This window comes from Narcine bancroftii, chromosome 9 (assembly GCF_036971445.1).
Source record: "Narcine bancroftii isolate sNarBan1 chromosome 9, sNarBan1.hap1, whole genome shotgun sequence".
NCBI lineage: Eukaryota > Metazoa > Chordata > Chondrichthyes > Torpediniformes > Narcinidae > Narcine > Narcine bancroftii.
In genome coordinates, this window is record NC_091477.1 from 17471295 (window position 1) to 17493563 (window position 22269).

Consider the following 22269-nt stretch of genomic DNA (forward strand, 5'->3'; position numbering starts at 1 on the left):
GCTGTAATAGATCAAGGTGTTACATTTTAATGGAGAATTGCAAAAGCATAAATGAAGTTAAAAAAAATTAAAACAGAACATGAATTGAACTCCAGAGCTGAACCTATCTATTGTCTCCTGAAAAAATTAATTATACAAGCATAATTAAACTAATAAATCATTTATATAATTTAAAAGATTAATAACATGAACAGGCTTATCCTTAAACTAGTTAAAAGTAAAGGCCCTCAAAATCAGTCTTGGTATTGCCATCAACTGATGAGTTTTAAAAAGCCACAGATCAAACTAGTAGGGCCGAACTGGCCTGTTCTGTGCTGTAAGTGGTTATATGGTTATATAATACACTTGCTGAAAAGAAGCTCTGATTTTGTGGTTTTTTCCTGAAGAACAAATGAAGAACATTCAACATCATAAAACTAACATGAATGAATCTTGAAATTGTATTGATCTTAAAAATAAAGATTGAAGCAAAAATTACAAATGAAAAGTTCATTTTAAATTTTCACACATGAGTTCTTTTTACTTTCCTATGTTGAGATGATTATCCCAGATACATTGGATCTAAAATTTGTGAGAAAAGAGAAATTAAAATTTTCATTAGTGGTAGTGCTCAAATCATACTTCTGTTTTTACACCTTGATTTCCTGTCAATTGTAAAACAATGCACCATTATCAGGAGACAAAATTTATAAGTTAAATATTCAGAACATACCTTCCTATAATAACCCTGTGCTACTCACCTCCTTTCCTGAGGATTAATTTTCCCGTGGGAGCCTTTAATGAAGCAACTAAATATATGAACAGATTCACTGGGAAATGCAGCCTTGAAGTAGCTGGTGAATTATTATCATTTTAAAATACTTTGACTTGCCATTTGATTGTTTGGTAAGAGAATGGTCTCAACATTGCTGATTTGACTGGATGAGATTTGGTCATATCTTCATTTCTGAATGAGTGTAATATATAGAGGAGTCTGTCATTGATCTATATCTCCAGGAAATTGATTTGCCTTTCATGACTGGTCCTGTAATGTAAGATGGTGAGGAGATATGGGGTCATCTTTGATGACTGGTCCTGTAATGTAAGATGGTGAGGAGATATGGGGTCATCTTTGATGACTGGTCCTGTAATGTAAGATGGTGAGGAGATATGGGGTCATCTTTGATGACTGGTCCTGTAATGTAAGATGGTGAGGAGATATGGGGTCATCTTTGATCCCAGCTATAAAAACAAAAGTTTGCTGATGCAAGAAGTTTAAAATGGAAAAAAAAATGCTGTAGCTATTCACCAAAACCTTGCAGCACCTTTGGAGAGAGAAACAAGTAGCCATTTCAGGTCATATTGGAAAGAGTAGGTTATTTGCTGCAGTATTTTTAAGAAGACTATGTAATCTAAAAATGGTTCTGAGTTATTCTAAAATGTGTGCGACATGTTGTGCGACTGATACACTTTGGTTCATTTTGAATTGCTGTCCACCAATAACAGGAAGTTTTCAACACCTTTCTCACAGTTTTCGTGGACATGGTGGACTTCCACAGTTGTGGAAGCCTGCATACTGTGTACTTGCTAACTGGGTCAGATGTTTGCTCGAGTATACAGCCATACCTTAACTATGGCCAATCGCAGATAAATCCAAAGTCGCCATAAGAGCTTAATAAAATTTTTTTCTGAAAATATACAGTGTATCACGGCCCCTGTTAAATGCTCCCAAAACAAGCCTCTTGCAGAATCAAAAAAGAAAAAGTGTGCCAATAATTTGGAATCAAAGCTAAAGGTGATAAAGCAATATGAAAGTGGTAAAACTAAATAGTTATAGTACGGAAATTGGGATGGTCTCTCTCAACTATAACCACAATCTTAATCGAACTAAAATTACCCAGGCTGTTCAACAATGGTATTTAGACATGTGTATGTACAATTAGTATGTGTGTCATGGTATCTTATGTTGTACAATATATTTTACTTATAATGGTTGACTTACGCCCACATTGTGTCCCCACTTCCAGAACGAAATCCATGGCCGTATACATTTCCAGATGCCTTTGACATCACTACCGTGGACAATTTCCATTCCTTTTTTTATTCTTTTCCTATAGCCAGTCTATTGTCTGTACCCCAAATAAAATGGGAAATGCCAGAAATACCTAATTGGTTGGACAGCACCAAGGAATGTGCTTGAACACAAGGGCTCAGACTCAAAACATCAGTAATATATCTTGACCTCCCATGGACTCTGCGAGACTGGCTGAGTTCCTCCAGTATTTCTGTGTTTTGACTACGATCACAGCATCTGCATACTTTAAAACGAATTCAGGTTGAATACTTTTCATAAGGCACTGTCAAGTATTTTCAGAATTTTCTGTTTACACTTTTGTAGCTCGAATAAAAACTCTCATGACCAGAGGGAGAACAAACACTTGTATTAGCTTATAACTATGGATAGGGTCTCACATAGACTTCGGAAGGGTTCTGGGTTTAGGTGGGAAACAATACACTACCAGTGAATTGCAGTTCAATGCATTCACCCCTTCCTGCCGAATTGAGGCTTTGTGAATGAAGACAGAGAACATGGATTCAGAAAAAAAAAGTTGAAAAATATACAGTTATTTACAGATTGAAGCAGTCCGGGGGTCTGGAGATCCTGGTGGAGTGCCCAACCAGGATGGGGGCACTCAACCAGTGCTCAACACACTACCAGTGAATCCCAGTTCACTGCACACTTCCTACTTCAGGTGCATGCCTTTGGTTACTTTTCTTAACGCATATCGTGATCGTACTAAGAGCCCTGCCTGGTTCATTCAATGTTCTAGGATACCTGTTCAATGATAAACGTACGATCAAATACATGTCAAATGTATTGATTTGTATAAAATTAATGTGTTGTTTAAAATATCTCATTTGGATACAATACCACGGTACATTCTATAATCAAGCAGCGGGAATATCAATGAAGAAATACATGTAGTGCCGTGTCTAAGGTATGGCTGGGTGCCACTTAAAGGGTGGGGGGGGGGGGGGGGCACTGCGCAGTTTCTATTAAAGCCAAACTCGAGGGAGCAGAAGTTTTGAACATGTGCCTGGGCATCGATGTGGCTGCCGCGAAACGCTTAAAACTGGAGAAGTGACCTGTTGATTACCATGGGTACAGGAGTAAATGCCGCCATCTCCATGGAGCGCGGATCCGGAGGGGGGGGGGGGGGGTAAGGCCGGAGTGTTTAGAGGAGCTGCAGGGGCTCGTTGTCCTGCCCTCCCTCCCTCCCTCCACGACGTTGCACGTCGGAGACCAGCCCGTCCATCCTGGGCCACACCGTGGCTCAAGGCAGACTCTTGCTCTGCTTAGGAAGAGAAGAAACGGGGGGGGGGGAGAAGGACTTTGATTACATCAGGGACCAATTTGCATCGGTGAAAGCAGTTGTGATGTTCACGTCGCGCCGTAATTTGTTCATGAACTGATTAATGACTTGTACTTTTGATCTGATATTCCGGTAAAGTTATCTATGTGTGGACAGGGGCGGAATATCAGGACTTCCCATCGGCGCTGTTTTCCGTGATCACATCCGAAGGTTATCTGGAAACGACCAAAACGGAGATGGATTACACATCAATTTAATTTGCAAAGAAACGAGCGCAACATTTAATGAACATCCATCTGTAACAGACTGTGGTGCAACGTGGGAACCTTGTTCCTTTATTGTGCGGGCCTTTGAAACCTATTTCATTGCTGGCGAGTCCCAACTCCAGGGCGAATGGTCCCTGGGGGAGGTTCCCCCACCCCACTGATCAGCTGACCGGCAGGCAAGTCACATGACGATTTTTTCTCACGCTGGTGAGGAAACTGCAGAAGACGGTCTCTTCTGATGGTGATTTCCCTCCAGCCCGGTGTGCACCCGTTAGCTTTGGGCCAGAGTTGTTTCGCTGGAAGTAATCCTTGAGGAGAATTGAGAGCGCTCCATGCCAGACCCTCTTAGGGTCAAAGTTGCTTCGCAGTCACGGGCAATTAGGCTGTAAGTCCATTGCCGTCGTTTCCTGCTCGGGGCTTCGCTGGACTTTTAATGCTTCGGGTAACTCACGATTTTGATCAAACTCCTCCACGCTATTGGTGCGACTTTAATGCATTAATTGTTGAGTTTGCATTGTACGTTGTATTTTCATGCACTGACCATGTTAAGATCCGCTTAATATTGTGATTCCAGCTTTTATTTCTACCTGCTGAGTATAAGCATCTCGTTGAAAAAAATACCCAAAAACGTGAGAATTGTTGATGCTGAGATTGGTTCGCCAGGCCACTTCTTCTTTCTATTGCCCCCCCCCCCCCCCCAATATTTAGGGGATACTTTGCCACCCGTTAAACTGGGATTGTTTATCTCCGCCCCCAAATTGCGGGTTCTAATTTGGCGCGCCCAGTTCCCAGCACGGTCTGGTTTTGGGACGCGAATCTGCCTCCGGAGTGGCTGGGTCCATTCTCGGTCGATACACGCCAGTTTCACGCGAATTCTTCACGGATGTGGGACAGTCGCGGGTCGAGGTGGAGCAGCCTGAGTGATGCACTTGTTGGCTGACGTTACGGAAGTGGGTGGTCAAGTGAGCGAAACACGGTTTGCATTGCACGAAGAAGGAAACAAACGGACGGGCGGCTTTGGCGGAGGCCGGGGAATGAAACGCTGGCTCCTCGAACGGGATGTAACCCCTTTAAAAATAGGCACAGACAGCGGACTGGCCTCGCGTGGGAGCTCATGGAAGAAGTAGCCTGCTTCCTTGTTGAATTGGTCTCCAACTTGCCAAGTACGAATGTCTGTCCCCACTTGTTTTGGCTTCAAATTATGGACATGTTGCAAAGTTTCAAATATTTCTGGATCATCTCGCATTTGTACCTCTGTGTTAAATAACACACAATGAGTTAACGTTATACGGCACAGTTTATTTAATTCTCCTCCTTTGATCTCCAGTTAACAGGAGGCATAAGCCTCAATCCCCAATTTCCCTCGGCTCATAAAGCAAAAAGTGTAAATAAGCCTCTGGTCATCTCAACACAGGCGAGTCATTGGAGTAAAAGTGTGCAGAGGCAGTGAATGAAGTAAAAACCCAGCGCTGGAGGTTGGTAATTGTTTGGCCCCGCGTCTGATGACAAAAGGTTGTAAAAGCTTTATTATTGTTTGGTGAAACTAAGTATGACTCAACAGTTTCTATTCCTGTAGCAAAAGTGATGTAGACTTTATCCCAGTCTGATTTTAATCTTGTGTATTACCATTTTCTTGTTTAGCCTACTTCGATTTGTTGACAGGAGCAATTACTGTCCTATCAAAGGTGCTGAAGTTTTTTGAAAGGCTGGTGTTGATCAGATTCTGTCTGAGTGGATCAGTTCCAATTCACTTGATGGACCAAAAGGCCATGGCAGATGTCATTTCACTGGCATCACACAAAGCCCTGGAACACCTGGACAGCAGGATGTTCTTGCTTGACTACAGTAGTCAACACCGTCCCCTCAAAATTTATCAGCAAACCTCCAAGATCTGGGATTCAGCACCCCACTAGGTAATAATGGATTTTCTCCACAATCAGTGAGGATCGATAAGAACTTTACCTTCACAATCAGTACCGGAGCACCACACAGCTGTGTTCTTAGCCCCCTGCTCTACTTGATGTACACCTGTGGCTCCCTATGATAACAACATCATCTACAAATTTGCTGACAATACCACAGTAGGGGGTTGAATAGAGGGGTGACGAGTCAGCATAAAGGAGGAGATTGAAAACTTGGCTGAATGATGCATCAACAACAACCTCAATGTCACCAAAATGAAGGATCTGATTGTTGACTTCAGGAAGGGAAAACCAGAGGTATACAATCCAGTGATCATTGTGGGGATCAGAGGTGGAGAGGGTGAGTAAATTTAAAGTTCTTGGGAATCACAATCTCAGAGAATCTTTCCTGGACCTAACTCGGGAGTTTTCAGAGGTATGACGTCGGAAACCTTAGCAAACTTCTACAGATGTATGGTGGAAAGTGTGTTGACCAGGTGCAGCATGGTCTGGTGTGGGAACACCAATACCCCTGAGTGTAAAACCCTGCAAAAGGTAGTGGACACAACACAGGACATCATAGACAATTCCTACCCCCCCCCCCCCCCTCCGCTATTGAGAACATCCACAGAGAAAGCAAGAGCAATCATCAAGGATCTACATCACCCAGCACATACTCTGTGTTCACTGCTACCATCAGGAAAGAGGTATAGGTGCCACAAGACTCATACCACCAGGTTAAGGAACACCCTCCACCATCAGACTTTTCAACAACAAACCCAATGAGGGAGTAACTTGAGGGCTCTTGCTTTTGCACTTTCTCTTTTTTTCTCTCTCTCTCTATGGCACAGTCAGTTTGGTTACATTTTGTTTGTTTACATGTGAATGTTAAGTTGTTTTTTTTTTGCATGACCAATCAATGGTACTTCTGCCTCATCTGCAGGAAAAAGAATCTCAGGGTTGTATGTGATGTAATACATGTACTCCAACAATAAATCTGAAATATACAATTATTTCCTTAATTGTCCAGAATGACCACTGAACAAGACAATGCTCATTGTTTTTACAAAGTATTGGTTCAGCTGCAGCAAGTAAGATATTTGGTGCACATATACATCGTACAATGTATATGATATTGGGAGGGACGGGTTGAGAAAATCCAGTTGGGGCTTAAAGGAAAAAGCAGAAGTTGATGCTGTTTGCTTGGAGATTCCCAAGGTGGAATGCAAAGTGCTCTTCCTCTATTTTGTGTGTGGCCTTAACTTGGCAGTTCAGTAGATCATTGGCAGGCAGGTCAGTGTGGGATTGAGAAGCGGAATTAAAATGGGTGGGAGATTCCAGGTATTGTGGCAGATGGAATGAACGTACTTAACCAAATGATTTCCTGTTCTCTTTGTCCAGTCTTCCTGATGTAGAGGTAACCGGAAGATTTTTGGTTGCTGTTGGGTCATTTAAAAGTAGTTCTAATTTTTTTTTTCTAGCCAGCTTTTATTTTTCAAGTCTATCCAATTTTTATTGGAATGAAATGTCAAAGACTCTTCTATTTTCTCGCAAGTGCCGATCTTCAGGAAAAATGGTTCATTTTTGTTATTTTTCTTTCATTTTGAGCATGTTGTCACAAAAGGACCGAATCATACAGAGATACATCAGGGAAAACAAGGCCTTTGACCGATCAAGACAGCCAACCACCCATTTGCCCATGTCCTTTATTAATCACTTTTTAAATTCTCCCTACGTTCTTCAAATATCTGCACTTAGCTGCTGTTACGAGTCCAGAGGACCCCAAAACCCAGCAGCAATAGATATTCACCAAGACCAATAGTTGTTTAAACAAAAGTTGTTGTTAATTATCTTTAAACATGAAAACAGGATCACACTTATCTCTATTAACTTAACCCCCTTCTAATCCAAGTGTATGTAATGTGTGTAAGTTTAGAAAAGTTCTTTGATTCACCTCATTCCTCCAAGTTCACTGGTTGCAGGCAATTCTTGTACTGTGCACAGAATTTAACATTTATGAAGTTCACCAGGCTTTAGTGCTTGAAAGGTAAATAGTTACCACTCAAGAAGGTTCTTGTCAATTTTCCGAGAGAGATTTGTTGTTCTCTGGATGCCCACAACTGATTCCTTGTAACCAGCCACTTCAGTGTCTTGCCAAAGAAACTTGCCCCATCAGATTTTTCCAGATAGTAACCTCTTTCTTTCAGGTCACCACAGAGTTCATTTTTGTTTCTCTTATTTCAAGTGAAACATTAGGCAGCCAGTCCTCTTGTATGAACCACAAGGGCTTTGACCAGGCTGAACTAAGCACTCACAACCTGTCTTCCAAATGGGGTTTTTCCACAAGCTTTCCAGCTTGTCCCATTCCAGTCCCAGCTACTGCTGCTGACAGTATCACTGCAGAACAGATCTCTCTCTGAGAAAAACCCTGTTTTTCTCTCTCTGCTTGCAAAACCACACGACCCTCTTAGAACAGCAAGTTCCACTCCAGACAGTCTGTGGCTCTGACGAGTTCTTTCACCTGTTGCCTTTTTGTAAAGAACAATCCATTAGTGAACTCACTTGGGCACTCTCCAAAACTTTTGCAAAGGCTCTTGGAGCTAGCATGAGCAGAGCTCCAGTATTTTAAACAAGATCTGTTTTAAAGTGTTTGTATGTGACATAACCAAAAAAAAACCTGCCCCAATTTATCTCCCAAAAACATATCTATAATCTGTCACACTGCACACTGGGGCAGTTTATAGTGGCAATTAACTTAACAATCTGCACAGCACTGGGATGTAGGAGGAAACTGAAGCTCCCAGAAGAAATGTGTGATCTCCGAGAGAATGGGTGCCATCTGTGTGGAGTTTCCACAAAGTCGGGGCTTAATCTGGGTGTCTGGAGTTCTGAGGCAGAAGCTCTGTTCATTTTGCTACGGTCCTGTCTGGTTTTAGGTGCTGTTGTCAAAGGAAGCTAGATTTCTGAATTTGAAACACTTGTTCAAGTGTGGCCTCACTTGGTTTAAATTTTGAGTTTTGTGGTGGTGGTGGTGGTGGGGGGGGGAGAGAGAACATGCATCCATTGAGACCTGTCAACACATTGGCTTTTCTTCTGTCTTTTCTTTCTGACAGAAAGTGATTTAATCTTTTCTACTCCTTCATTTTACAAAAATAACAATGAAATTGGTTATATTGGAAGACAACTCAAAAGCCTGTGAATGGGTTGCAAAATATATTAGGAATCGGATCATTCAATTCAATCCAGGACCGAGCAAATACTTCACCCTGGGCTTGTCCTCTGGTGAGTAGAATGATATTTAATGTGAACTATGTCTTGTTGGTTTACTAAATTTGAATGAATCTGGTTTTGAATTGAGTATTTTGGGGGTATGTTCAACAACAGAAAAGCAAGAAGATGCTGGAAATAGGAAAGAAAAAAAAATAGAGCCATGGAAAAATTCAGCAGGGTGTAAGGCAGCATCTCTGAGGAAGGAGAGAGATAAGTTAGATGTCAGATGTATGTTGAGCAAGGTAAGAATTGGAAGGAGCAAAAGGGAATTCCTGTGCTAGGAAGGAGGCCAATGAGACAAGTTTCTTGCAACAATGTGTTAATTGCCATTCCCTTGCTGACACAACCACTGCTTGCTATTGGTTTCCTTCATCTCCATGCTATCACATGCATCCATTTGTTCTCATTTTCCAGCTTCTAGTTCTGATGAATCAACATAAATGTTAATTTTTTTTGCCTACTCAGATGTTGCCCATCTTGGGCATTTCTAGTATTTTCTGTTTTTATTACAAATGTTCATAAATGCCAATTAACATACACAGTCAGTAAAATCTCTGGTATCCAGCAGGTGTGGGGTTGGTGGATGCCAGATAAGTAAGTTTTTTTTTGTCACTTGAGACTCATTCTTCCAATGGCAAACTAATATACCTGCATTAAGAATACAGTTTAATTTCTGCAAATGGAATTTACTCAATATGGGTTTATTTTTATTCCAAATATAAGATATTTTAGTGAATACAATGTATTGTCAAAAATGGATTTCGGAATAAAAACTGGGACTGCTTGAAATAAAAAAAATTGGGTAAGATTAACATTTTAATAGCATTAATATGACCTATGTGTGAGGAAATTTCAACCCCTCTGCTTTAAAAGGTTGATTCCTCCTTTTAAGAAATTCCTTCTGATTCGAGACACCCGAGTTTGTATTGAATTAATGAATCACTGAAAAATTTTCAAATGAAATCTTAAGCCAGGTTAAGAACCATTTATATAAAAAAAACCTTGTATTCTCATATTGGAATGGAGTGAAAACAGATCAACGCATGACATCCACTAATGATGTTTTACTAAAACTGCAACTTGTGTCTTGGCATGTGGACTCTTGGATTTTGTTTAACTAATAAATTTGAAGTTTCTTGTTGGCACACTTGTGTTTTTATCTTGCTAGAATTATTTCTAGTGGGTTATGAATAAGTGTTACAATATCCTTCAGAAAGGATATGTATTTTACAAAGCCAATGGCTGACTAAAATTTGCATCAATATCATTGGCAATAAGAATTCCTTTCAAAACCATCTTTTCTGACTAACTTCACTTAATTAATTATTGGTTAGTAATTGGTGGTTTCATCAAGTAAGATGGCAGAATATAAATCTGGATTATTTTGCCATACAGTATGGCAACAGGTCACTTCGGTCCACGAGTCTGTGCTGCCCAATTAACCTACCCCCCGGTACATTTTTCTATGATAGGAAAAAACTGGAACCCCCAGAGAAAACCCATGCAGATGCAGGGAGAACGTGCAAACTCCTTTCAGACAACATGAGATTCAAGGTCCAGTCCTGATCGCTGGCACTGTAAAGGCTTTGTGCTAGCCACTACACCAGCCATGCTGCATATTGAATTTATTTTTAAAGCTATCTAACACAATTGAACTTGCAGCTGTCATAAATATCTTTCTGCAGGCAGCACTCCATTGGGAAGTTATGAAAAACTAATTGATTATTATAAGAGTGGAGATTTATCTTTCAAATATGTGAAAGCATTTCACATGCATGAATATGTGGGTAAGTGTGCTGCAGTACAACTTTTTGACTTTATTGTCTAAAATACATATGGCTGATCTGAATTGTCATTTTTTTTTCTGTAGTGTCTGGCCTGGATTCAATGACTTGACATGTTTGTGTTGCATCTCTTAGTGCACTGATGCAGTAAATTTAATGAGAAAATTTACTATCAGTGAATCAAATATTTTCTATTACAAAAACTACATGCAATTGCCTTGAACTATTAATCTTAGAAATAATACCATAATAGAGAACAATTAGTAGATTATTCAGCCTTCCTGCCCCCCCAGCCTAATTGATCATTCAATCGGACTGTGATCTTCCCCAAGTCTGGTTTCCTGCCCTTTCTGTATAATCCTCGATCTTTTACTGATTGGAAATCTATCTCAGCTTTGTATAAGCCCAAGCACTCTTTCCACTCAGCTAAAGTTAAAAGGGATTTCCAAAAGCTCAATTCCTGAGAGAAGAAATTATTTATTATCTCATTCCTAAATGGGCACTCCTTCTGAGACTATGCCCTCTGGTTCTCACTGTTCTTGAGATGTATTCACCCAGTCTCGCTCTGCCAATACACCCCCCTCCCAAGAATCTTGATTGTTCCTCACTTTTTTTTAAAATCTTTGAGCAGTGACAAGCTATTTAAACTTGTAGAACAGCCCCTCCATATCTGGAATCATCTCAGTACACCTGCAATGAACTTGCATTTATGATTCAATAGGGGCTCACAATTGTTGAAAATACTCTACTTGTGGTCTTTCCAATGCCTCATGCAGTTAAACTTCAACTCCCTTTGATTAATGGCCAGTGATGCACTTGCGTGCTTTACTCCTTAGAACCCCACAAATCCAATGGTGCTGCAGATTTCTGCAGCTTCACCATTTTCTCACATGATTAAAAATATATTTATCAATTTGTTGCCCATTCACCTTACCAAGCAATATTTCCATCCACAACTTATTTTTCTGCACACTATTTGCTAAAACACAATGGAGGCTTAATCAAAAAATGGAAGTGTGGTTTGATTTTTATGCTAGGGCTATTTGTTTTTAATTTGATAAAGTTTCCTGTGAGCCAAGAAGTGTGAATGTGATGAGGCAAAGAGGTTGTGTAATTTCAAGCTGACTGCTTCACATCCTGCATTTGGGAACTGGTGATGAAGCTTCTGTTGATATTGTTGAGCCTCAGAATCATTATATTGTTGGAAGATGTCATTTGGAACATTTGAGTCTATGTTGTTTTTCATGTAAATCAATCCAATCAGTTTCATTCCTCCACTCTGTTTCCAATGCCCAGGAGGTTTTTTTTTCTATTTTAAAATGATTGATAATTTATTTCTGCTTCTTAACTCTTGTTGGCAAAAAGTTTCAGATTTCTTTTTAATCTTTTCCTCCCATTCCTTCTGCATTTATTGTCCAAAACCTTAAATGTGTACTCTCCCCCCACCCCCCCCCAAGTTCTTGTACCATGTCGAAAAGAACAGCTTTTATTTATCTACCTTGTATAAACTGATCATAAAGTTACCCACTTTGCACAATAATCGAAATGAGTGGCTGTTGTATAAATTCAATGATGCCTGCTTCTCTTGTTTATTTTTCTTCATACCCATTTCATTGAATGGCTTCTTTGAATGAGGGTAGAGATTTAATAAATACCATTCTGGAAGTTACCTACTTTCTGCTCACCTGTGGCTTACAATTGTCCTGCCATACCTTAACTTTATAAAATATAACAAATAAAAATCAAAATAAAGCATATGGCTTTTTTGAACTTGCTCCACCAGTTGGTAAGATCATGGATGAAGACTTGCCTCATTGTCCACTCTCCAATCACGGTGCCCAATCACAATTGTTTATTTTGTTTTCATGAAGGAAGATTTGTTTGTTAATAATAAATATACTAGAATGTTCATATTCTAAACATTACCAGTGATGTAATACTGATCTAAATTTGTAATGTTCAATGACTTGCATATTGCATTTCCCTTGCAGGCCTTCCAAGGAGGCACCCGAAAAGCTTTCACTCGTTCATGTGGAACATTTTCTTTAAACACTTGGATATCCTGGCTGAAAATACGCATAATCTGGATGGGAATGCTCCAGACCTGGAGGCCGAGTGCAACAATTTTGAGGAGAAAATTAAGGGGGCTGGGGGAATTGAGCTGTTTGTTGGTGGTACTGTGCAATGAACTAATTAGAACTAATACACACGTCTTGTAGCTTGTGCACTTAAATAACTGATGGCTGTATATTACTTTGGATCATGAAAAATCAAAGGGAGGATATCACATTGGCCAAATTACACACTTCCCCACCATTTGCAATACATAAAAGTGCTGGAGAAATTCAGCAGGTCACACAGCATCCATGGAAAGTAAAAGGTAATCAATGTTTTGAGCCTGACCCCTTCATTTGGAATTCCTTGCGGCACAGGCCAGTAATCATTGGTTACCTTTTACTTCCTATGGATGCTGTGTGACCTGCTGAGTTTCTCCAGCATGTTTGTGTATTATACTTGACCCCAGCATTGTTCAACTTTCCCAACATTTAGTATGCGATATAAACATCAGAAAATGATCAATGCACAGAAAAGCAGTAACAAACTTAATTCCTTTGCATTTAAGAAGCGAGATAGAAAACGCACAGGGAGTAATAGATTAGTTTGGATTTAGAGTAGGCGTAGGAAGCTTGATTTAGACTTAAGAATCAAAAATGTGATTTCCAAATGTTGATGTCAAGTTGGGTTGAGGAGGTGGTTGGTTTCATACATGCTGTTAAACAGGTATTATTAGCATGGAAGAGGTAAAAAAGGGATTACAGACTTGGGTGGTAAATAAAAATCACAAGCCGTATAAAGCCGCCAAGGATTGTGGTTTATGTATAGAATTAGAAAATAACTAATCTGTAAACTCTACCTTAGTAGACCACACTCGGGAATAAGTACTGTCCTAGACACTATGATTGAAAGAAGGATGTAATGGTGACAGAAGTGATGTCAAAATAGAAAAGAATTACAGTAGTGCCATTAATGTAATCTTCTGGCAATCATAGGAAAGCAAGTTTGACCTTTCAAAAAGAAAAAAAAAATCTATGTTCAATCTCTTAAAATAATAAAAGGTTGTGTAGGAGTGGGTGCAAAAGTTTCCAATTGACAGGAAGTGAAAAGATATCCTGAAAATAAAATAATGATCAGAAACATCTAATGAGTTTATTCCAAAAAGGTTTCACTGTCTCACATGACCAAGTAGAATGTAGAAAAGAACCTACATCCTTATGACACCTAAAACATAAATCCGAAGAAATAAAATTATATTTCCTCTATTTTTCCGGAGTTAAATATAATTGATGAAGAAAATTATAAAGAACCAATCGATACCTTACATTTACAATTTTAGTCATACAATCCCTACATAAATTCATCCAGTCATTCTGAGAAATAAGTCTACCTAAATATTTCTCCCATTTCAATCTAGATTTATGTATATCCAGCTTAAGCATTTTATTCTGTAGTAAGGCATACATCTCTGATATAAATCCCTTCTTACCACCCTCAGTAAGTAAAATTTCAAATTTAGATCTTCTAGGTAACCGTAAAGTATGTCCAAAATTATCAAACAATAAAGCTTATTGGAATAAACTTTAGGAATTTTTAGGAGTTATTTTGAAAGTGAAATTTTCATTAGATCCCTTGGTATTTTTGTTGGGTGATATTAAGAGGATTTGTTTAGAATTAAAATTAAATAGATTTCAAATTGCTTTTTTGAGATTGGCATTAGCTGCGACTGGAGAATGTTTGGTAATTACTTGGAAAAATTAGACTGATTTGAGTATTCGGAGATGGCATATGGGCTTGAGGTCTTGTATTCCATTGGAAAAGAGAACATATAATTCGTGTGATAATTTTTTTTAATTGTAAAACTTGGAGCCCGTATTTGAATTATTGGGGTTGAATCATTAAATCTCCTTCCCGCACAGTAGTGGTGTTGCCCCAAACCATGGTAATTAAATGATGAATTTTGATGTTATGTGATCTCCTCTCTTTTTTTTGGGGGGGGATAAGTTAGAGGGGGTGAATTGGGGTTGTAGGGGATTAGTTTTTAAGTTTTATTAATTATGTTTTAACATGTACATCATGATTCAATAAATTAAAATTTTCAAAAAAAATGTATAATAAAAAAATGCCGCAGAGAATAGTAAGAATGTGGACTTTGTTAACTCAGGAATTCATTGAGAAGGCTAGTTAAATTGCTTTTTAATTGGAAGTTGGGGAAAACGTGAAAAGAATGTAGTATCGGTTATGCTGATAGTTCGGCTCGGAAAGGCATTAAGGACGTGCAAAAGTCCTGGAACAGACTGATTGGGTTGAGTGATCAGTTTCTGCATACTTCACTCCTTTAATCAATTGATTACTTAATTGAAGGGAGCATAAGCTGGATGCAGAATTACTTTTGTCCAACAATATATTTTAATGTTAGCAACAAAGAATTACTATCTCAGCAAGAATGATCTTTGTGGCCTTCCTTTCGAAGGAAACTAAATTTATCCAATGGTACATTGCAAAGAGTTTGGGGATCATCTTAGCAATGCTTCAGTTTCCTTTCGTGATACTGAATGGAGTGTTAACTCTTGTAAACTCTTTTACTTTGCTGGTTTTGTTCCAGGTGTGGGTCCAGATGGTCACATTGCTTTCAATGAACCAGGATCAAGTCTAGCATCTCGAACCAGAGTGAAGGCATTAGCAATGGATACAATCTTGGCCAATGCTAGATTCTTCAATGGAGATTTGTCACAAGTCCCGTCCACCGCTTTGACTGTTGGAGTGGGTACTGTGATGGACAGCAGAGAGGTGAAGAAATGGAAGTTTTATTTTCAGGGAGGTTATCACAATTCACATTTAAGATTAGTCTTGTGTCATATATTTTGAGTGTTTTGTTTATTTGCCTTTGCCCTTGTCATCTCTTTTAAATAAGAAGGTTTGTACTGAAGTTTTTGCATTTGTGATACTAACACAGAACTGGACTTTTTGGATTGTAGAATCCAGCAGAGGAGAAGGTAATTTAACTCTGTACTAGTTCAAGGAGCTAATCAGTACCATTTACCTATATATTTTTTTCCCTGAGACCCGACCTGTTGCTCATATTTTCAAGCATCTCCATAGATTTGCACCATCATTTCAGTGCATAAAAACTGGCTTCAGTTATTCAGCAAATGCTTCCTCTCCTTTCTGGTTCTTTTCCTGCCCACATGCATTTTTACACCATTGTTGATAACCTGCATGTATTGTCTGTTTAATGTAAAATGTTCCATAGTTGCTTCATAAGTGCCTAGGTATAGAAAGGATGATTGGGAAAAGTATTAAAATGATATTTTAAGGGAGAAAAATAAAATTGTTTTGGGGAGAAAAGTCTGGAGCTTAGGGCCTGTTTTAATTCCTGGCGATTAAGGGCGGGTGGTGGTGTGGGGGGGGTGGGGGGGCGAACTCGAGGAGCGCAGCTAACTTAATTTTTTTGTGCTGGAGGTGATTCTAGAGATGAGGAGGATTTTGAAAACAAGGATACAAATTTTAAACTTGCCATTGGTTACTGAGGAGTGACTGTAGGCCATGAGGTATAGATTATAAGCTTCTGCTAACACTTGGGATGAGGCAAGCATTTTAGAGACTTCAAGTTTATGAAAAAATATAGCATGAAAGTTTGATGTGGATTGAATGGGAACAGTGAATCTCAATGTGGTTACAGGTGTGGTTGAAGGTTTCAGTAAAAGATTGCTTTGGTAGCAGTAATGGGGATATTTGTAAATGGAATTGGTGTTGTATAGGCATATTTAACCGAGTTAGTTATTTTGGTAAGTGTGACATGGAAAGATTTTTAAAAACTTCTTTTGCACATATGAATATACTTTTCAACACCTGCCTTTTTTTTCACTTGAAAAGAAAATGCAAAGTGTTTCCTTTTATCTTTGCAGGTGTTGATTCTTGTCACAGGAGCTCTTAAATCCTTGGCTCTGTATAAAGCATTGGAAGATGATGTAAATCATATGTGGACTGTCTCTGCTCTTCAGCAGCATCCCAAAACACTGTTTGTTTGTGATGAAGATGCCACATTGGAACTCCGTGTAAAAACAGTCCAGTATTTTAAAGGTAGTTAATTTTTGCAAGAGTTCCCAGGCCAAAGTTCTGTGTTCTGTGTTCAATCCTATGTACCACCCCCTTTGCTGTTTAATTAGTTTGAAGGCTGTCTGGTTTGTGAGCATTGTCTTCATTGGTTCATTTGAAACCAATTTGAATGTTTCTAAAATGGTGTATTTGCCATGTCATTTAAGATCATTCAGTCTTGGATTAGAGGATATGTGCTAAGAGTTTTCACAAGCAGTGAAGATTGTGATCATTTAAAACATCTGAATTTTCCATTTTTCTTTATTAATTTAAAATAATTGGAAATTTTCTCTTCTGTTGCCTGCTTGAAAGCTGACCCAACTGTTGATCTTGTGAAATATTTTGTTAGAAAATCACTATAAATGTATTGGCTTCTCTTCTTAATCAACCTTTTGAAGCCAGGGTTTGTCACTGTCCTCCAGGCTGCACTGTTTTGGTTTTTGTGCTTTGGATACCAAAACTGATAACTCTACTCAAGTTATTTATTGTCTGATCTAGATTATGTTCAAATATAGCACAGTTACTAGAAATGTATTGCTGATTGATTGTGCGAAGTGTACTGTATAGTTGTGGCAGAATATTGTACTCCATTTATGAATTTTCTTTTCTCTTTAATTTAAAAAAAATATTGACAACTTTGGCCAAGGCAGCACTTACCTCACCCTTAATAATGGTGCTGTGTCACCTTTTTGAACTATTGCAGTCCATCTGGTGAAGATTCTCCCACTATTAAGGTAGAATTTGCATCCAGCAACAATGAAGAGAGGGGGATGTATTTCCAAGTCAGGACAGTGTCCAATATGGAGGTGAACGCAGAGGTGATGGCTACCTGCTGCCTTTGCCCTCCTCTATAGTAGAAGTCACAGGTATGGGAAGAGTGGGCTTGGTGAAAAACTGTTGCATTTTGCAGCTGTTTTAGCAGTCACTAGGTTCCAATGCTGGATGGGTGAATATTTTTGATGGTTAATTGGTTGTCATTTGAGCAAGCTGCTTCATGCTGGATGACCAGATATCTAGGCAGTGAGTATATCCTACTATATTTAGCAGGTATATTCTGCAACTGATGCCAAGCTGACTAGGGAATAAGATTATGCATTCTGTTTGTTTCACTTGTGGCTATTCCATACTGATATGTATAGATTTGGCACTTAACATGACATTTGCTTGTGATTCTTGCAATAACTCTTTCTGTTTACTTCCCACATTTTAATTGCAGTTAAATTTTGTTTGTTTACTCTTGTCAACATGTTTTTTATTACTTTCCTTGGGTAAAGTATTTATTTTGGTTCATCTGAATTGTTAATTTCTACTGCCTGAAACTTCATCTTTCATAGTTTGGTTCCTGTGTGGTTGTATTCCCTTTAGATAGGTTTTCTTGTCAAATTGATGATTTGCTACTTTTCAATTCCACACATTGGCCAAATCTGATTTAAACAGGTACCTTGTTTTGATGTTATGTGATAGTTAGCCCACACTGTCAAGCCAGAAAGCACATGAGAACCACGAAGCATACAATACAGGCTTATTACATTATGCTAGCAGGAGTGAGGAATATCAAGGTCAGGTAGACAGTGTCACCTTTTTCAATATCAGCCCTTATTCAAAGATCACAGTGATTTGTACAGTATTTATGGCATATTTCTCAAGTTGATAAACCAGTCTTTTGAATTTATTTGAAGCAAATTTTTCAGTTCCTTGTTAGCATTTCCCACTGTGGTTCTTTCTTAATAAATGTAAATCACTGATGTCAAACAGTTACATGCATTAAGTTATTTCTGTTCAAGTTTTTAAGTTTTTAAACATTTGAGGTAATGTCTAGAGGTTTTGCCAACAATGTATATCGATCATCCGTGTTTACTTTTGGGCTTTGATTTAATTATCAAATACTAATTATTAGTGGATAGTTAATCTAATCTTTAACACACAAAGCAAAGGAGCTTCCTTTGGCATCTGATTGTGAGGTATGGTGTTTTTGCTTTCTGTAATAATTTTGACAGATCGCTTATCAGCTAGCTGTTTATGAATGGAAGCAGGTTTGACAGATCATTAAACTGTTAATGAAATGGGAACTGGTTCTGTCAGACTGCTTATCAATGTGCAATTGGATGAGGACTCATTCTGTTTAAATGTTAATTTAGCTGTCTGGAAAGGCTAATGAGCCTGCTTTCAGTAAACATGAACTGTGGATTTATTTTTTCTAACTGGTTTCAAGGCTAGGGAATTCTGTATTAAGACCATTCAGACCTTTAATAATTATTATTTCTGGATGACTTAAAAATAGAATCTTTCACAGTTAATGTAGTGTTGGAAGGATTAGGGTTGCAAAAATTGGATTCTTTAAAAATAACTGGATGCGTTCATTTATAATCAGTGACTGTAAGTGGAAGAACTGACTAGTGGTCTTTTGTTTAACTGAACCATGTGACATCCCCAACTATGAAATTGTAAGTGCATCACATGAAAATAGCTTGCTTGCAGAAGGTGATATTTTCTTTACCCATGCTGCTGCTTCAGGGATTCTTGGAGGGACATCACATCCCATTGTTTCTCAATCTCTGCAGGGTGCTACCATTCACTAGTCCTCCCAAAGTATATTGCCTTGCAGTTACCAGAATTAAATTCCACCTGTCATTGCTCTGCCCTTTTCACCAAGATTTCAGTACCAACTAGTGCCTAGAACTACTATCTTACTATCAACAGAATTGCCAGTCTTTGTTATCTGCAAACTTGCTAGTATTGCCTCTTGCATTCCTATCCAAATGTTTAATGTATTTCACAAACAGAAAAGGTACCTTTTATAAATTCCTGCATTTCTCCACTGGTTACAGGCTTCCAATCACAAAACCACTTCCTCTAATACCTTGCACTTCCTATTACCAAACAATTTGCCAACTTGCCTTGGATCTCATGCGCAATAACCTTTTGAACTACATGCATGTGGATAATGTCAACAAAACAGCCCTCATTTTGTGATTTGGGGTGGGGCGCGGATGGAAGAATTAAATTGGATCTACTTCTAACAAAGCCATTCTGAAAATCTTTGGTTAATCCTGTCCCTCAGAATTTTTTTCCTAATACTTTTGCTCTACTGATGTTAGCCTTGTGTTTGTAATATTCTCTGATCTGGCATGCATTCCAGTGTTTGATGGCCCTTCTGTTCACTTTGTTAAGAGGGCTACATGCTGTAAATTTCCATTATTTCACTATTCATTCAGAAATCCTGATAATTTGTCATCTAATTTGTATGTTACTCGGCTCATCATCCACTTACGAGGTCCCCAGCCCCTCTGCTCCTAATTAATTTACTTTTTGTTATCCCATGCTCCTTTTAAACTTGCTGGGTTCACTGAAGTGTTACTGTGTAACCTATTAAAAAAAAATTAAATTAAAAGTCTGTTGAAATATTCATGCTATCTGATGGTTTAAACAACCTGGTGGTCTTGCACCATCACAATCTCGTGTGCTGGGTTAAATTAATGTTACTGTTAAGGTATTTACCAAATCAAAATTGTTGAATGCTGAAATTATACTGCACTCTATTTTGTTTCTGTATCCTTCACAGGTTTGGCACATGTTCACAATCAGCTCATAGAGCCATTGTACAGTATGAAGCAAAATAGTACAGTTAAGTAGGCGACTTGTCGCTTTCACTGAAGATCATGACCTGCAATACATTCCCCAGACATCAATCAATTCTTCTGCAAGAGTAACTGAAGGAAATCTAGTCCCTGCAGAGTGTGAAACCTTAAGAATGATGACCTTTGAGCGACCCTTGCGTTATCAGTGGGGGAAAAAAAATATTTGTGGTGACGACAAATCTTCTGGAATGAGAGTTGAGACTCGTTCATCTGATCCATAAGCCTTTCAGGAAAGGCAAAAGTGACTAGAATTGTGTTCCTGATCTAATTATAAATATATTTTATTGTTATGAAATGTGTATTTTTGCAACTTGGTTCTGCGAGACCTCAAGAAGTCATTGTGAGGTACTCAGCAGATTCCAACTTTCTGCTTGATATATATCATTATCTCTTTTACAATACATTTGAACCGACTTGTCAAAAAGTCTATCAGGAGGCTTTAATTTCTCATTTAAAAATCACCTGACAACATGACTGAATTTAACCTTTTTGATGTCTTCCACATGTGGTGTATTTAATGAGCAAGACTAGTGGGGTTTCTGGAGTCCATCTGTCTAATGTTTGGAAAGCAATAGGCTCTATGTAATGTAAGTACCACTAAATTGCAATTTTGGCCAAATATCCGACCAGCTATCATGTATTTATTTGCTGCATTTCTTCTCCGTTTTCCTGGACACATCTTTATAACATCTGTGGACAGTGATTTAACAGAATTATATGTTTTTTTTTGCCTTTGCTATCATGCCAAGTGTTCCTTGTGTTGAGTCACAATGGAAAGGAACTTATTGTGCACGATTTGTTGGAATGCACAAGCTTCTCCATTAATTTTTTTTTCTGGACTTTGAAATGTATTCAAGGATTGTGTTGCACTCTTAAGGGATCTTCTACTGGTTAATGATTGATTAGTTGTCCAGCTTGTTTATTTCAGAGAGAGTTGATGCCCTGAGTTTCAAGGCTGATTTTTTTTTAAATAGGTCGATGGTGGGGTACTTTGAAATTAACTGAAGCAATTTTGTAGAGGGAGAATAATTTGAAATAATATTGTTATCTTCATTTTTTCCCCCTTTTTGGAGAACAATAAAGTCAAGTTGCCTTTGAATATATACAGTTCTTTTATTTTCTAGTCATTAAATTTATGTGCATTTTGTCTCCATTGTTCAATCAATAGTGTCTCTTATCACATTTAATAAACTAGAACAAGGCAGTTACATTTTAGTAAGTCAGTCTGACAATATTTTATAAACTATTGTTTTTGTTTTGAATGTAAAAAGTTTGAAAAGAATATGAACCCAGATATGATGCTATGCTAACAACAATTGAAGTGACTTTATTGTAATGAAATGTGCCAGAAACGTCATTTTACAAAATTAAACCAAAATATATTGGATATCATAGCATCAAAAGGATAGGTTTAAGGAGTGGGGAGAAAAGGGGATTTTGAGAATGCAATTCTAGTTTGGGACATAGGCACTGAACCATAATCTCCAATGGTAGTTTGGTTCAATTTGGGAATGTGGAAATCGGACTTGAAGTAGGACGTAGTTGTTGCGTGGAGGAAAATCATGTAGAGCTTTGAAAGCACAACATTTTATTTCAGTAAAATCCCCTTTACCTGGAATTCAAGCAACAGGCAAAAAAAAATTGCCGTAAATAAATAGGTAAAAAATGTGAAAGGTTAAAATGTGGAAAGCTGATTTATTTAAAAAAAAACCATGCCTCTCTGTGCAAATCAGGACTTTGTCTCAAGAGTAACCATCCCACTTCTTTATCACAAAGTTGATGCATTCCATGTGTATTTCATATTGACCAATTTTGGTTTAAATTTACTGCATTCATTAAAAATGCTGAAAAATCTGAATAAACATTTATTTGGGTTCACCCACAACTAGTGTTTCAGTGCATTT

General features: G+C 38.3%; 1 protein-coding gene across 1 annotated transcript; it reads left to right on the forward strand.

Annotated features, from left to right (window-relative positions):
- Positions 1 to 4461: 4461 nt before the first annotated feature.
- LOC138743242 (glucosamine-6-phosphate isomerase 1-like) lies at positions 4462 to 22250 on the forward strand. The gene is made up of 7 exons (XM_069898219.1): positions 4462 to 5094; positions 8634 to 8802; positions 10476 to 10577; positions 12566 to 12748; positions 15235 to 15419; positions 16538 to 16712; positions 20290 to 22250. The coding sequence occupies exons 2-7, from the start codon at positions 8679 to 8681 to the stop codon at positions 20358 to 20360; spliced, it is 840 nt and encodes a 279-aa protein (XP_069754320.1). The 5' UTR covers positions 4462 to 5094; positions 8634 to 8678; the 3' UTR covers positions 20361 to 22250.
- The last annotated feature ends 19 nt before the right edge of the window (positions 22251 to 22269 follow it).